General features: G+C 42.2%; 2 protein-coding genes across 2 annotated transcripts in view; one reads left to right on the top strand and one right to left on the bottom strand.

The window, feature by feature from the left end:
• The window catches only part of T265_05238 (hypothetical protein), a gene marked incomplete at both ends in the record, with an annotated part of 44,896 nt that overhangs the window by 8,517 nt on the left and 20,046 nt on the right, over positions 1-16,333 (top strand). Inside the window, one exon of the mRNA XM_009170207.1 lies at positions 5,768-5,896. Coding sequence (XP_009168471.1) covers positions 5,768-5,896 — 129 coding nt within the window. The remainder of the gene's footprint in view (positions 1-5,767; positions 5,897-16,333) is intronic.
• T265_05237 (hypothetical protein) overlaps positions 1-16,333 on the bottom strand; it is a gene marked incomplete at both ends in the record, with an annotated part of 85,058 nt that overhangs the window by 56,059 nt on the left and 12,666 nt on the right. Inside the window, 2 exons of the mRNA XM_009170206.1 lie at positions 10,681-10,742; positions 12,182-12,355. Coding sequence (XP_009168470.1) covers positions 10,681-10,742; positions 12,182-12,355 — 236 coding nt within the window. The remainder of the gene's footprint in view (positions 1-10,680; positions 10,743-12,181; positions 12,356-16,333) is intronic.

The raw sequence follows: 16,333 nt of genomic DNA, 5'->3' as shown, positions 1-16,333 counted from the left end.
GCGAGTTTCTGTCTTACCCTCATAATTTTGAAACGAATACACCGATGATATCGTCCGACTGATGGCCGCTGCATTAAGTGATGGGTCAGCGACACGCCAAGGAAAAGTGCTTAAACATCAACAGGAAGAAAAACTAATCATTTGCCCTCTGAAGGTAACGTTCTTCGGGGAGTATTGGCAATTGACCAATCACAGACATACACACATTATGATTGACTTGCACTAACTGGGCGGTCTAATGAGTGGAAGAAAAGCCTTGCGAACAACCTGTAACTCACAGTGCAAAGACAAATCAGAGCGGACTAGTTAGCCTACTAGACATCGATCATACCGATCCAACAGTGCCATACATTCAATTAAAACTCGTGACCGAGAACTGCAGAAACCGAACTAGGTTAATCATACTAGTTGGAATGCAGCGTTTACTTTGTCGCTTCGGCTGCTTTTCATAAGAGCGGAAAAGTGTACCGACTCACTCCCTTGTGTTAGTGCGAGTAACGTACCATGCTTTGGCAGCTTTGTGTTCAAACAGATTCTGAACCTATATAGCACATGGCTCTAACTGGAAGAATCCTGCGGCGTCGGTATATTATCACTCCTCTTAGATCAAGCACTTTGTTCCGATTGACACTTCAGCCAGAGTAGGCAGTTCTAGTGTACACAGTGTTCAGATTTTCACCCATTCTTCCACTTGGTTGCAAATCATCCGGCCACCAGCCATGACAACTAGAGGACCCACCAATTAAAATTCTTCGGTGACATTCAGCTTTAATAAAACGAATTTTGCGGTGAGGTTTCTCCCACCGCCGTACAACTTCCATCCAATAAGGTCTTCGTAAAGTGTAAATGAACTATAAAATCAAAATACCAGAAAACATGCTAGGGCCAAATTATTGGTCCAGGAATGTTACTAGTCGATTGGCTGCATCCATGTTTCTGTTACAGAACAATGTGAGTGACTTGTCGCTTCAGTGGACAGTCGGCAGACAAACGGTAGTGATGTAATCTGTGTGTAACTCTGTTTTGTAGGCTTCTGCGTTCGAGTTTTGAAACCCAGGGCGTAACTAACCTCTGTGTGTAACTGAATTGTACTTATTGGCACGTATAAATAACGCTCACATAAACCCATATTGAAGATAATAACTGGATGATCGGTATTTTTGAGAAATTCTATGTATGTAGCTGTGATCTTGAGGTTTTACGGGGGCTGGGATACTGCCAGGGCGCCGACACCTAGACAGGAGGACGATTAGGGTCCTCAACCAAAATCTTTGGCTCAGAAGCCTGACCGCAAGGCGGCGGTGTTCGGCTGGAAACGCAAGCACATTACCATTTTTTTACGGAACACGTCGCCATACATGTTCAAACCCCCAACCTGGAGGGCCAGGAGACTTTATTCGTCGGACCTCTACCCATGGACCAACCTGGTATGAGAGACTCTGTGGGCATCGTGCGGACACTCTCCGGTACAGCTCAATGGGTCGCCGAGGTACACAAACCGCCACACCACGGTAAGGTCCAGTCTCTTCGTGACGGCAGTGAAGCATCAGTGCCAACACTGATGCTGCTGTCTTTGATGATGATGATGATGATGATGATGATGATGATGATGATGATGATGATGATGATGATGATGATGATGATGATGTGATCTTGAGGGCGAAATAATTTCAAGGCTAGTAAACCCCAATGGCGTGGACACTGTTACAGTAATTAAGACAGTAAATTTGATAAGAATGGTCCGAAAATACCGAAGAGGCTGAACTTTTTTGTTGGTTAATTCTGAGCGAAACAACCATTTGGTCAGTTGGCCGCCTCTCATCGATAATGAGCTGTACCTAGAAAGAATTTCCTGACTAAATGACATTGCCAGCTAGAGAAAACAGACTGTATTACATTTGCAAACTCAGAAAAATCCCCATGCAGGTAATGCATAGCCCCTTTACGCACCTGCCATAATCAAAACAAGTCATGATTTATTAAGGTATTCTTGTATTACAGGTCCATGGACGCTATTCAGGATAGCGTTTGAATTTAAGGCGGACGAAATGGGGTGGGATGTTGAGGTGTATTGATTTGTGGTTGGTAAGACATGGCGAATGGTTGTCTCGTCTGTGCGTAAATTCTGTTCCCAAGTCTCGCGGAATGTTCATAAAGGGAATGAGTTGACAAAAAGTATGATTCTTCATCAGTGGGCTTAGTTGAGTAACGAATAATCCAACTGTTGGTGCTCCCTCGAGTTAGACAACTCGGAGTAGTTCAGGGTAGGCTGATGCCAACACGGATCCTACCAGAGAGAAACGAGCGTACGGGGAAGTAAGACGTACTCTGCATATGTTGGACCATACATATCTAGTAATGTTCGCGTTCTGGTTGGGCATTTTATTTTAAGTGACCAAATTATTTGGAGTAATCACAAAATACGCCATATAGTGTTGAATTAATCTGTTTTAAGTAGATAAGACTGTCGCATTTGCTACTAACAAGGCAAGACAAATGCTGCTAGGCGAATATACTTGGGCTGCATCCATTCAGGATTCCCCGACCTACAAGCAGACACGCCGGTAAATTTTTTACAGACAGTCCACTCTAGTTGATGATTCACTTTGAATAAAATCTACTCATATGGAACAGGTTACCCTGAAGTGAAAGCCTAGGATAAAAAATTCATGAATCAGAGCACACCAATGGTGTATTGGCTGCACACGATGACGAGAAAGGCGCTAGATCATTTGTGCTTATTGTTATCTTCTCAAGTGCTGAGATCTGATTATTCTGCATCATTCAGTGACCGTCGGTTGAATGTCAATTGAACGTATATGTCTGATATTCTGGTTAATTGCAATTCATGTCTTATTCATGGCTCACATGTCTACCCCCTATTGAGTACTACCAGTGGTAGACTCCTGAAAATAGATACAACCTGGCTTCTCAAGCGAAATCTAGATTTCCTTCATAGTCTTCTCGCAGGCGAGGAGAATGTTGGGTACCCAGTGGCCTGTTCGGGACCATAGACCAGTGCTGGGCTTTCCAGGAGAAACGGTTAAATTTAAGTTGCGTGTAGCATGTGGATGGCCTCGGATGCACTCCTGACATTGTTCCGGGCGATTACGGCGTGCATTGTTGACATATCGTTGATGCTTTGTTGGGTCAACTGGAGACAACTTTCGCCCAAGTTAAGCGGGGGAATCACACGTCCCAGGGTGATGATGAAAAGGAATTTTAATCTCCAGTCGCTTATGATAAAGCCCAAACAGAAAGTGTGAAACGGTTTCTAAAGTTAGATCTCTTCTTTGGTCTGGCGATCCCGTGTTGCTCATTTTTACGTTCAGGGTCATGCTACTACATAAGCTTACCAATAAGTGCGTACATACAGCATCATACCGAGCTGCTTTCATAGGACAATGACTACCCAGGTAGCACAGCCCTTTATAATACCGTCACATGAATACATGTCAGTGAACAACCATCTGAAACATGACTATCTTACTTGATTCCAATATCTTGGAACAGATTTGATTTTCCACTAGTTAGGTTTGGTGATTTAGAACCTCTATATTATCCCTTTTTTCAAAGACCAATCCGTAAGCTCGTTTCAGGATGGTTTGCCAAAAACGAAACTATCAAAATAAAAAATTCATCCAACATCCTCAACTAAAATCTATCCGTTGTTATTTCGTGGTCCCTAGCTTTGCCCATTCAGTCATTAAGTCAGTTCGGTCAACCAGCAATAAAATGTTTCAAAAAGAATACGCGGTCAGGATGACTGTTACATCATCTTAGTATGGTTCCTATGGATGAGGAATGTCGTACTCTACTAACGAGCGGTTATTAGCAGACATAAACAAGCGTCAGTTAAGTTACAGCATGGTAAAATTAAACGATGACGTATATTGCGGACAATAGTACGTATATTAAACGTTCTGCTTTCAGGACGGCGACAGTGTGCTCTAATAGGTAAATCTCCCATCACAGTCTATGCCCAACTCGTCAGCCGTTTACCTCCTGAGACAATATAGTCGAGCAAGGTCACTTTATCACCATGGTGATAGTTAACAAAATGACTACATCACATTGTAGAGGAAGTAGGGAGTGAACCAGGAAATGGACAATCAATCTACTGGGAAAAGCTAATTGCCAATAGACACAATTTTGTTTGAAGTGCGATCCGGCAGGTGTAGTGCGTGTCTGATTGATTGAGCTCAAATGAACTCTCGGATTAAGTGAAATTATCAGCGGCTTTAGGAAGGTCTCCTCGAGACAACGCCTGTGTTTCCTTCTCATCACATCCATCACGTACTGTTGCAAATTCCATCGTAAGGAAGATATGACTAATCCCATCACTTTCTTTCGAACCGTGCCTCATATATTTAGTACTGACACTCGTACTGAGTGTTTTGAAACTGGTATCGCTCCATTGATACCGCCAGCGCTTTCAGCACGATTTGCGAATAGAGGTTAAGTCTCCATTCCCAAAGTTATACACTCCTTTTCGTCAGAATCGCAACCCATATTTAGATCATACTTTGAACACGGTCACGTTTTGTCAAAACACTGAGTTTTATGTGATTGGAAAATAATTTTTAGGCCTACACCACGCACCTAACTTTGAGCAATATTACCATTGTTAACCGTTTGTTATCAGCTTTAGGTATATAAACGCTTTTTACATCGACTTAAGAAATGTGAATTCGGGCAAGCTGCCCTCACACAAAGGTAATTTTACCAGTTTCCCTTCAAGCTCCAAAAATGTATTCCATTAGACCCATGCCGCTTACCCGATGCAGAAATGTAACCAACCTCATCAATTGCTGCTAAGATAATAGCTGCCGAATTTCTCCTGGTGCTGGACTGCCTGCAATTATGGTGTAAGTTCGCGCTTCGAATGACAAACCCAACAGAACTGTCGAGTCTAGACACTTTACAACGTGCTTCTCTACATCAACCATCCTTTTATGGTAATCAGTCCTGGTGCGTGTTTCTTGAACACTGTTTGGGTGACCCTAGGGATGAGCAAAGTCATGGCGTACCTCGTCATGGCATAATAAATCAGTTCAGTTTGGACGCAATATTTGTTCTTTCAAGGTGATAAATCCCATAGGTCTCAAAACAGCAAAGAGCTGCGTGGTCACCGCTAAGTCGCGGAACTTTGCGCAAAATGTGCTTAATTAGCCGCCTAAAACAGCAGAACCATGAACTTTTAGGCGTGACCTTTGCAACTATTTTGTGGTCAGAAGAGAGCTGGAAGGAAGAACATTTTACTTTCCTCAATACATGGCCAAATTTCGAGTGCCAGTGTCTGTCGCACACTTTGGCATCGAGCATTGTTACTGAAGATACACTTGAAGACGTGTGGAGTGCATTAAACCACCAGCTGAATAGACAGCAATCTGTGATTTTTCTCTTTTTCAAGAGGTCACCCAAGCCACATGGCAACAGAAAATCAATTCATGCTGCAAGATTGTTTTCTGGTTAAGTTGACGTGATTTCTGTTCAAAAGCCGTATCCGTGGAACTTTCTAGCCGAGAAGCCGAAATAAACACGTCGCAAAGAATCACCTCTTGCCGTAGAGGTGGTGCCGTTCTCTTAACCTTGGTTTTGTTGACTTTGCACGGGCGGAACTATGTGAGACGACAAACAACACACTTTTCGGAACACAGTTAACCGTCCACACATTCTGCCTACCACTTCAAACCTGTAAGCTCCATACTTCAGGTCCGACGACGGAAGACAATGAGGTACCTATTATTGATTCATTTGCTCAAAGAAACACGCTGGTTTTGTGGTGAGCGAATCGATGATTGGCTCTAACCAGCCGGTTGGAGATCTAAATATCGGTCGTCTAAACGCTCTCCTTTCAGATTCCAGTATGAAAATATTGGGACCTGATCCGAAGGTGAGTGAACAATCGGTCAGAATATATGCAGCAAATCATTAACTGCGTTTGTGTTTTAGAATTTAATGAGTCCCACAGATTGTAAAATGAAAAAAACTGCATGCAGGAGGGCATTTCCCCCCGGCAACCATGTGTGGGCTATTCATTCAATCAGTCTTGGTTTCGTATCTACTTTGAGCTGACTGAAGTTGGACTTTCGTTACTTAATATCTGCAGTTTTCATGGAACTTGTCGTTACGATTAATCACAAAACTTTCTCATCAGGACTGCAAGTCATCAGAGATTAACTACTAAAAGCCGAGGATACAGTAATCTGCCTCTTAAGATGCTACTAAGAAAAGTGACCACTTCTGGTGAATGACTGATTTATCATCCCAGTTTCTAGAGAAGACTAGCCCGTTTTTTATTTTCACATCAGTGGTTTATACTCGCAGCTCGTTCACTAAGCATTTCAACCTAGAGGGCGCAGAAACATACTGCTTAAACACTTATTCTGAGATACAGTTCATGGTATGCCTGGACCATTGTGAAGGAAAAGATCCTTCTGTGGGCTGTTGGGAGAACTTTATCCCATTTACCGATGCTGACGCACCTGAGGAACCAAACACCTTCCTGCGCTGTTGCGAGTGACTACTGCCACATCCTGCATACGTGCCAGTTGACCTCATTTTTTAGCAGCTATCCGTAGATCAAAGCTTACTCGCTCACTTCTCCACAGATTTGTACCGCTGACAAAACACCCACTGGAACTACTCAGACATGAGACAAATGGCATGGCCACCGATGGTCTGTGGCTCGCTACCTTTAGCACAAGTCCAAACCGGCATAATTTTGCCAGATGTACTTTGGTTTGGATATCGCCGTTAGATTAGGATGAAATATAATGAAAGATTTTTTGTGAGCCATATTGTGAGACGTCTCAGGAAATTCCTCATTAAATTTATCAGCTTTGATGATGAAACAAATTTGATTCAAAAATTGCTGTGCAAACAACGCTTTAGGTGAAAGGACACCTTTTGGGTTGAATATTCAGGCCATGCTCCATTCTGTCCACGTCGATGTTCTGATTTACGTACTTCATTCAACGTAAAATATATTGGAACATCTCGCTAACCGAATGGAGACAGAGAACCTGGTTGGTTACCAAACACTATCGATGCCACACGCATCGATCGATTGGAAGAACACAGATCATATTCCATATTCAGGCCTCTGTCAGCCCAAAGCGTCAACTGTTTGAACTGTGCAGACTCATCTTCTAATCAGACACCTGTCAAGTAGTATGTTGTGAGGGCACACGGTGCCCACAAGTTCCCATTCAGATTCCGAGGTTCGTAGAAAAAAGTATCCCTTGAGTGCAATTTTTACATGTGCAGAGCCGAGCCAAGTGAAACGGAGTCTTGTTGTCTCATTGACATATTATGGAAGTATCAACGTGACTTTTTAATTAACGGATGGAATTTATCAAGTCATATGTGCTGCATGCCGCAAGCCTGGGTGAGGAACGCAAGTAATCACGTGCCCGAATGAGCCATAAGTGCGGCTAGCCTATGTTCTACTCTACCTCGACTAACCACGATAAAATGTGACCTGTGTACATGAGCACATGACAATTAAGTGTAGTTTGGGATGTGAGCGCACTTGTTATCTCTATCTCTCTTGTGGTCCACTTGTGTGCAAATACACTGACTATTGCGGTACGGTTAGTGGACTCAAACGTTTAGGAGGCGTTTATACGTGGATCATCCAATTTCCAGAATGATGAGTACACTTGTGACAATGAAGATACCGGTCACGTTAGATCAGCTACACCAAAGTACACTACATCGATTTAGAGAGCTAATACGTGTCTGACTGATGGTTGAATAGATGCTGGTGCATCTGCACAGTGCTGTCAGTCAAGCATACTGCACACGACAAAAAACTACCAAACTTCAAGAGTACTTGACTTTTATTTTTGTTCGGTGCATCGTAAAATGGAACATCAGGGTGTCCGATTACTAGACGATGCCCATCACCATCTTATATCGATCTAATTCCAGAATAATCTCTGCCTAAACCCACTGAAACCGTGATGCGCAAATTGTGCCAAAAACTCTTGCTGTTCTTCCGGTTTGAGAATATGAGATGGGTCCATGGTTAAACTCTGAAAAAGTACGCTCTCCATATTTTCTCTTTCGAACGGATAGGGACCACCTAACGTAACCCACAGTAGATACATTTGGCAGGTCTGTTGTTCTAGTTCAACTTCATTTTCGCGGCAATCGAATTTGTTGGAAAACTTCAAACCGAAGGGAAACATACAACGGAACACATCGATCATCACTTAAGTCGACTGTTTGTAATGGGTTTATTACTTTCGGTATCTTAGGTGACTGATATATATTGCGGCTACCATAGAAGAGGTGAAATGATAAATCACCGAGACGTAATCACTGGTCATCCGTACTTCTGGCAGCAATTTTTCAGATGCCCTGTCACTCCGAAAATTGTTGTCCTACTTCCATTTACAGATTAATGCAGCTGTAACTTTGCCATTCAAAAATCGTTTGTCACTTTTATGTCACCGGCAACTTCGCCCTTCTAATCTTCCGTACCAGTGGGTTTTGGTCCAAATGATTTGGACAGATCCACTGAACACATACTAATTTTCGGGAAGTACACTCATTTGCAAATCAATTTGTTTTCACGAGAGACACGAGAGACTCAACTGAATCTCTCGTTTATGCTATTCTACAACTGAACGTGCTGCACACAGGCTGAAGAGTTTTCAGCAACCTTGTGAGTAGTTTCCCCTATGAAAACATACTAATTTTCTTTGAAACGCCTTACAGTTTCCATAAGTATTCCGATCACACGCAGTCCAAGTTCATCCTCTGAAGTTCACTGTCAGTCTATAAAGTAAGCTCAAACAACTTCCGGTCTTAGTGGACATTGTGCGCTTCTGAACATTTTGTCAGATTTAGGGTTAGCAGTGACATAATTCCTACCGGTCTTCACAGGCGAGTAAAGGACAAGCAGACCAACAAGAATATGCGGGGTCAATTCTGTTCCGGCGTATTTGTGGTCATTTCTCTGACAGAAATTCCGTTCAAGTTTGATGGTCGCACATGCAAGATCGTTGGAGTGAATCAAACGAAATATTACTTGTTGATCCGTGGGGGGATGGAATTTTGTGTTGTAATATTGTGTTTTTCTTACAAACAAAACTGAATAAACCCTTGGCTACTGGGTTGCTAATCAGTCTCAAATATAAGTAGTTTCGTCAGTAATGCATTTTGACTTCCCTATTTCAGAATTACATGTAGGTAACCGCGGTTCATTGAAGAAGTTTTTGAAAGTCAAATGACCAACCCATGTTGAAATCATGTCCAAGCGTGGTTGATCCTGTAAATAATGTGAAATTCTCAGATGGTCCGACGACAATTACAGAGCAGCCGTTGGAATTTCAATTGATGTGTCAGAACAAAGAATCACATTTGATGTTTATTTCAAAGTTTAAACACGACTTCTACGTGATAATGTGTGTTTGCCGCCTCATTAAAATGGAGGCGGCATTGTCATACTCACACTCCGTGGAGCATGACAATCGATCAACGATTGCATCTACTGAGTCTCTCTAATAACATAGTTGCCTCAACTCGTTCAGTATTTTGGCATGAAGTTGAGCTTGCACAACTCAAGTCACGTTCGTCAGTCAGTTTATAGAGAAATCATTGCTGAAAACTGAAATGATTCTTTTCGCAACTCACACTCAAACACACCGCAGCAATGAATTTGTCACTCAAACCCGAAATAGTCAAAAAGTTTACCACATCTTGTGCTTTCATTCTTAACAGATTCAGGGCTTTGTGAAATTCACCCCCTTTTTGCCTCACGTACATATTTTGCTTGTTCTTTCAGCTCATCGGTATGATTGTCTTTGAGGAACCGGGCGCAAACATTAGATGGCGTATTCAATTTATTCATATTGTATGTGGGTTTAAAGCAATTGATTTTCTTGTTTATTATGCTCCCTCTGATCGATTTCCTCCAGAAGAAATTTCGGCCAGCTACGTCAGTCAATTATAAAACCTTAGTAGATAACGCCTCTCATTTATTGCGAACACCGCGTTCGGATACTATTTGTGTCCATTTGTTGGCCACCCTATTTGAGAAGTTTGACAGTCCACTTGCAAACGTTTATCTCCATTTTCATACATCATCAGCGCGTGGTTGTAAGTTCTAGAAACGTTCGCTAACCAGTCACCACTATCGATTTAATATCCAACAGTGAATCATAACCAACCAACGAGTGTACCGAAAAGTCACCAGCAATGGATTTCAGGCGGGATTTCAGCTTTGCTCCTAATCCTTCAGTTTCAGCGAAATAGATCTACTTGGATAGTTTATAAATTGAGTCATAAGAAAGCATTCATCTGACTGCTTTTTATTTGCATGTGGCTGTTTACTTAAATGTGTGCTGCTTGGATGCATCAAGGGGATCACTGTACACTATCGTCCATGAAGCATTAGGAAGAGAAATATTTTCTAATCGGAAAACTACACCAAAGATTTGTTACTAGCATCCAATAAGACACTTGTGTTTCTATATTTCGTCTAACGTATGTGTCGATGTTTAGCTTCATTATCTATATTTGATGAATCGTAGCCGACACGTAAGGAATACGTCAGTAGCCTAAAAAAGAGGTGCTTTATTGATACGATAATTGTAGGTCACCAAATGTGTACGTTTCAGTAACCACTTGTTAAAGTGCGGAATGATGCAATCAGGACCAACTCACCTACGCGAATAGCACTGTTAAACAACTTGAGAGTGGACAGTTTCAGTGGTTGGCTTTCGTACCTGAGAGAGAAGAAGGCAGAATCCAATTATTGTAAGGTTTTCACCAGATTAGAGGCAGAAAACTTCGAATTGATCAATTTGTGTCAGTAAAACGAGTCCAAACTTTGAAGGATAGATCAGGAAAGCGGAAAGTGGATTTGGGTATATCGAGCTGGGGTTTTTGCTTTGTCACCATTCGGCCTCTTATTCGGACGATAAGAACGTGTGTTTGAAACACTTTTCCAAACACTGCTTGTTTATCTGCACCGGCCGTAACCAAATATCAAATTAGGTGTTTGTGAATACTGGGAGTCACAGACCGTGAATTCTTATACCCCATGCACCTCGTCTGGGTCTGTATTGTTCGTAGGCGGTTGTGGACTCAGTAGACTCAGTAGCATCGATGAAATCAGGTGAGTTGTCACCGGATTTTCAAGCACATACCGCATACTGATCGATCGTAAGCAAAAGGAAAACAAAGCTGTTTATGCTTTACTCAAAAAAGATGAAATAATACCGTGGAAGCCGTTGCAAGCCAAGAATTAGAGACAGTGTTCTCTTCATGATATTGGAGATACTTCAAATAATCGGGACTTGTCTAGATTCCTTATGACAGAAAACAGATTCAAAACCCTCCAAAAGCTCACTACGCCACTATTTGGTTTAAACCTTCAGTCTGTTGCACACATGTAAGGTGTTACTTGTAGGTAATCAAAATATGAACATACATGGACTTATCACAATGAGACTTTTACCAGTTCCAAAGCAGTCTATTTTGCTCCGAACTCATATGTGATGAAGCTGTACACGTTACTACGAATGAGTAACTACATCTCTTTATATACAGCTTGTTTTCTCTAACTTTAACTATATTTCAATCGGTTACTAATCCATTTAACCGTTTTTTAACAACCAATACTCCTCTTAGTGCTCCCTCTATTTACCCTGGCTACGGTTGCCATAAATACCAAAAATCTATGGAAATTTCGAAGTGCATTGGGACAGATGGTATGGCAATATCCTTTTCACACAAACGTCCCACCAGAAGCAGCATTTTTTGCAGTCCAAGTGAACGATGCGATGGGCTTCAGCTATGGTCTTGAGGGTGGCACAAGCTGGTCAAAACTATATCCAAAGTATTCCATTTACGCGAAATAAACTCAGTTACTGATGGTCAGTCAAACAATTAGGGTCTAGTTTGTGTCATTTTTATGCTCTACATAGTGGTGGTTGGAAAATTAACGAAACTCCTTGTCCTCGGTCATTCGCTGATGTGTTATTCTCATTAAAGTGTTTGGTTTTCCAAACGACTGTCTCGTTGGCCAAGCTGGTCTACTGTGGTTAAATTTTGCGGGCCTTAAAGGATATTGTGCTTGTAGTGGATACTGCTTGTACGTCGGCACGAGTACATCACCCAGAGCATTATCTAGTTTATTGGACAGGAAGCGCTGAAACCTTACCAGTTGATCAGATCCGTTGATACAGCTACTATGCGCTCTTTGAATTTGAGTTCTCCCTCTCGCGTTGTCCATCGGGTGCGCTCCAGAATCGATGGGGAAAATACTTGGATTCTGCTCTGAGGATTACCTCCATCGTCCCACCCATATCTTCGGTAGAATAGGTAAAACAGCAACCTGGTAAATTGAGAATAAGTGGAATTATTCGCCAATTTGTGACAAAACTTCAGAGTGCTTAGTTAAGCTGGTTAAGTTTTTCTCTACATTTTCTCGTTAGTTTATCAACAAGATGCCAATGGTCATTCATTTATTTCATGAATGCCTCTCTCCTTTGTAAAAAAAAGGTCTTATCTCAGAAAGGATATTTTCGAATCTCCTTCAGTCTGATGGTGGCGAGGATTGCGTCCAATAATCTTATCTGCATTATGAACGATGAATACCTCGGGAACTTATCATCACTGCTTCATTTTCAACCCTAATTACTGACTGTCTGTTAAGTGAATATTTATATAGATAACTGAGACTGAAGAAATGAGATATTTTTCCATAAAATATCTCATCTCATATGGTTGTTTGAGATCCAAAATAACCTTGTAGCCGTGATAAACCATCAGACAAAATATCGGGGCTCTTTCTAGGAGAAAAGGCGGTAAGATATTTTCGGAATGCCAGAATGTACAGAACAATGTCATAGACAGTGATTCAACGACAAACCGGTGAATAGTTCGTACACTTTGTTTCCGAATTTTAGGAGCATGCATGCTATGAGCAAATTTTTTTTGGTTGGTTCACCATTGGATTGGTGGCTATCGAGAAAACCGAGGAATGTTTCCGGTTGCGGACAAATCTGGGCGTTTTGAGGAGCCAAGTTTTCGCACTGCGGACATCAAAGCCTATGAATGTCACCTTTCATACAATGTCAAGCTGTCAAGCTACTATTAAACGTGTTTACAGTGGAGTTGGAGGTATAGCTTTGAGTGCTGTATGCTCTGGGCGTCAGACTGAATTGTACTCGATACTTTTCAGCTAACCGGCCAAGCATTAAATGCCTTCACTCACGGGACAATGCGTGATCTACATCAACAGAGATATGGGTGTGGTCTTCCAATCCATCCCTGCCCGCAGCCAAAGGTTTGGTGTATTGAGTGGTGGACTAACTGACTGACTTCACGCACCCACCCCCTGTGTGACCAAGCTGTAAACAAACTACCCTAATTACTCATAGCGAGCGCATAACTATGATTCACAGAATTGATTGGTTTGATTTAGTGGCACACCACCAGAAACAGACCACTGTGTCCAGATATCCGGATGGTGTAGTTGCCCACCATCACGAAGTCCTCTGTTGTTTTGTTCTGGTTAAAAAACATTGTCTTGCAACCGCTGGGCGAATTCATACTTCAGAGAAATCCGTCATATGTTAAGCGGGAAAGAGATAATTCAAGCAACTGTGACCTAATTACTAGACGATGGCTCACACAGTGTCTTAATCTATGAGGTGCAGTCTAACTTTTCCAGTATAATTGGGGTCTTCCATTGTTCCAGATAGAGCACACCATCCACACCGGTTTTAAGTTAAGTTACTGTGTCAACATATCAAACCTGCTAACCTCTCCACAAAAGCACTAGATATTCAGCGCGGATTAGTTCATATGGAATCCATAGATACCTCAACGTGGATAAAGGCATGTGATGTGACATCATTCATCAGCATGCGCGCGTTCACAACGGAACTGTAGCGGCCCTGTAATATCGTGTGTTTGGTTAAACGACATATTTAACTGTCACTTCCAGCTGAATTATGCCTTTGAATCATTATGGTTACTGAGTAACGGTTGTTGTCACGCCGCTAGAGTGGTTGATTCGGGCAGCAGCGGCGTTTGCACAGCTGGAGTGGCTGAACTGCAATAACACCTTAACTACAGCACACGATTCTGTATTGCTAGAACACACACACGCCTTTTGTCGGTGTCACAGACGAAAACTTGTTTTTGGCGCAGGATAAACGACGCAGGAGGCAAAACATCATTATTTTCCATAAAATATCTCATCTCATATGGTTGTTTGAGATCCAAAATAACCTTGTAGCCGTGATAAACCATCAGACAAAATATCGGGGCTCTTTCTAGGAGAAAAGGCGGTAAGATATTTTCGGAATGCCAGAATGTACAGAACAATGTCATAGACAGTGATTCAACGACAAACCGGTGAATAGTTCGTACACTTTGTTTCCGAATTTTAGGAGCATGCATGCTATGAGCAAATTTTTTTTGGTTGGTTCACCATTGGATTGGTGGCTATCGAGAAAACCGAGGAATGTTTCCGGTTGCGGACAAATCTGGGCGTTTTGAGGAGCCAAGTTTTCGCACTGCGGACATCAAAGCCTATGAATGTCACCTTTCATACAATGTCAAGCTGTCAAGCTACTATTAAACGTGTTTACAGTGGAGTTGGAGGTATAGCTTTGAGTGCTGTATGCTCTGGGCGTCAGACTGAATTGTACTCGATACTTTTCAGCTAACCGGCCAAGCATTAAATGCCTTCACTCACGGGACAATGCGTGATCTACATCAACAGAGATATGGGTGTGGTCTTCCAATCCATCCCTGCCCGCAGCCAAAGGTTTGGTGTATTGAGTGGTGGACTAACTGACTGACTTCACGCACCCACCCCCTGTGTGACCAAGCTGTAAACAAACTACCCTAATTACTCATAGCGAGCGCATAACTATGATTCACAGAATTGATTGGTTTGATTTAGTGGCACACCACCAGAAACAGACCACTGTGTCCAGATATCCGGATGGTGTAGTTGCCCACCATCACGAAGTCCTCTGTTGTTTTGTTCTGGTTAAAAAACATTGTCTTGCAACCGCTGGGCGAATTCATACTTCAGAGAAATCCGTCATATGTTAAGCGGGAAAGAGATAATTCAAGCAACTGTGACCTAATTACTAGACGATGGCTCACACAGTGTCTTAATCTATGAGGTGCAGTCTAACTTTTCCAGTATAATTGGGGTCTTCCATTGTTCCAGATAGAGCACACCATCCACACCGGTTTTAAGTTAAGTTACTGTGTCAACATATCAAACCTGCTAACCTCTCCACAAAAGCACTAGATATTCAGCGCGGATTAGTTCATATGGAATCCATAGATACCTCAACGTGGATAAAGGCATGTGATGTGACATCATTCATCAGCATGCGCGCGTTCACAACGGAACTGTAGCGGCCCTGTAATATGGTGTGTTTGGTTAAACGACATATTTAACTGTCACTTCCAGCTGAATTATGCCTTTGAATCATTATGGTTACTGAGTAACGGTTGTTGTCACGCCGCTAGAGTGGTTGATTCGGGCAGCAGCGGCGTTTGCACAGCTGGAGTGGCTGAACTGCAATAACACCTTAACTACAGCACACGATTCTGTATTGCTAGAACACACACACGCCTTTTGTCGACAGACCAGACGAAAACTTGTTTTTGGCGCAGGATAAACGACGCAGGAGGCAAAACATCATTACAATAGAGAAATACACTCATTTGCAATTTCGTTTCGTTTTCACGACAGACTTCGCTGAATCTCTCGTTAATGATATTCTACAACCGAATGTGCTGCACACAGGCCACCTCATGTTTCAGCTGGCCAGATCTTCGAGATTTCGCAGTATATTTTCATAAAGGTAACTACTCACAAGGCTACTGAAGGTCGAAGAGTTTTCAGCAACCTTGTGAGTGGTTTCCTTAAGGAAAATCACCGCAGTAGACTCAAAGGCACCACAAAATTCGGAAATCTGAAAGTGCGGGAGATCGAGGGCGAATACAGAGCGAATGACTGTTTTGGGAACGCTGGTGAGAAGTTATATAGATCTGTATTCCTAAACGGAAATTCGTCTCGTAAAAAGGACCAATCAGACTAAACTGCCAATAGTACAATTTCGCATGCCAATAACCTTTCACCATTTTGGCTTGCCTCACATCCAGCCATTCGGCTGTAGCCTGAACAAAATGTTACATGGCTCTTGTTTTCGGTTGTCTAAAGCCCGGTTTCGGCGAAATTTGATGGGAAATGTTCAGGTATGCAATACTGTTTAAATACGACACATTTTGTTCAGTTCTCATGAAGTATTACATATTTTATATTATTTTATATATT

The sequence above is a fragment of the Opisthorchis viverrini genome (assembly GCF_000715545.1).
Source record: "Opisthorchis viverrini unplaced genomic scaffold opera_v5_97, whole genome shotgun sequence".
Taxonomy (NCBI): Eukaryota; Metazoa; Platyhelminthes; class Trematoda; order Opisthorchiida; family Opisthorchiidae; genus Opisthorchis; species Opisthorchis viverrini.
This window is presented reverse-complemented; position numbering and strand designations above follow the sequence as displayed.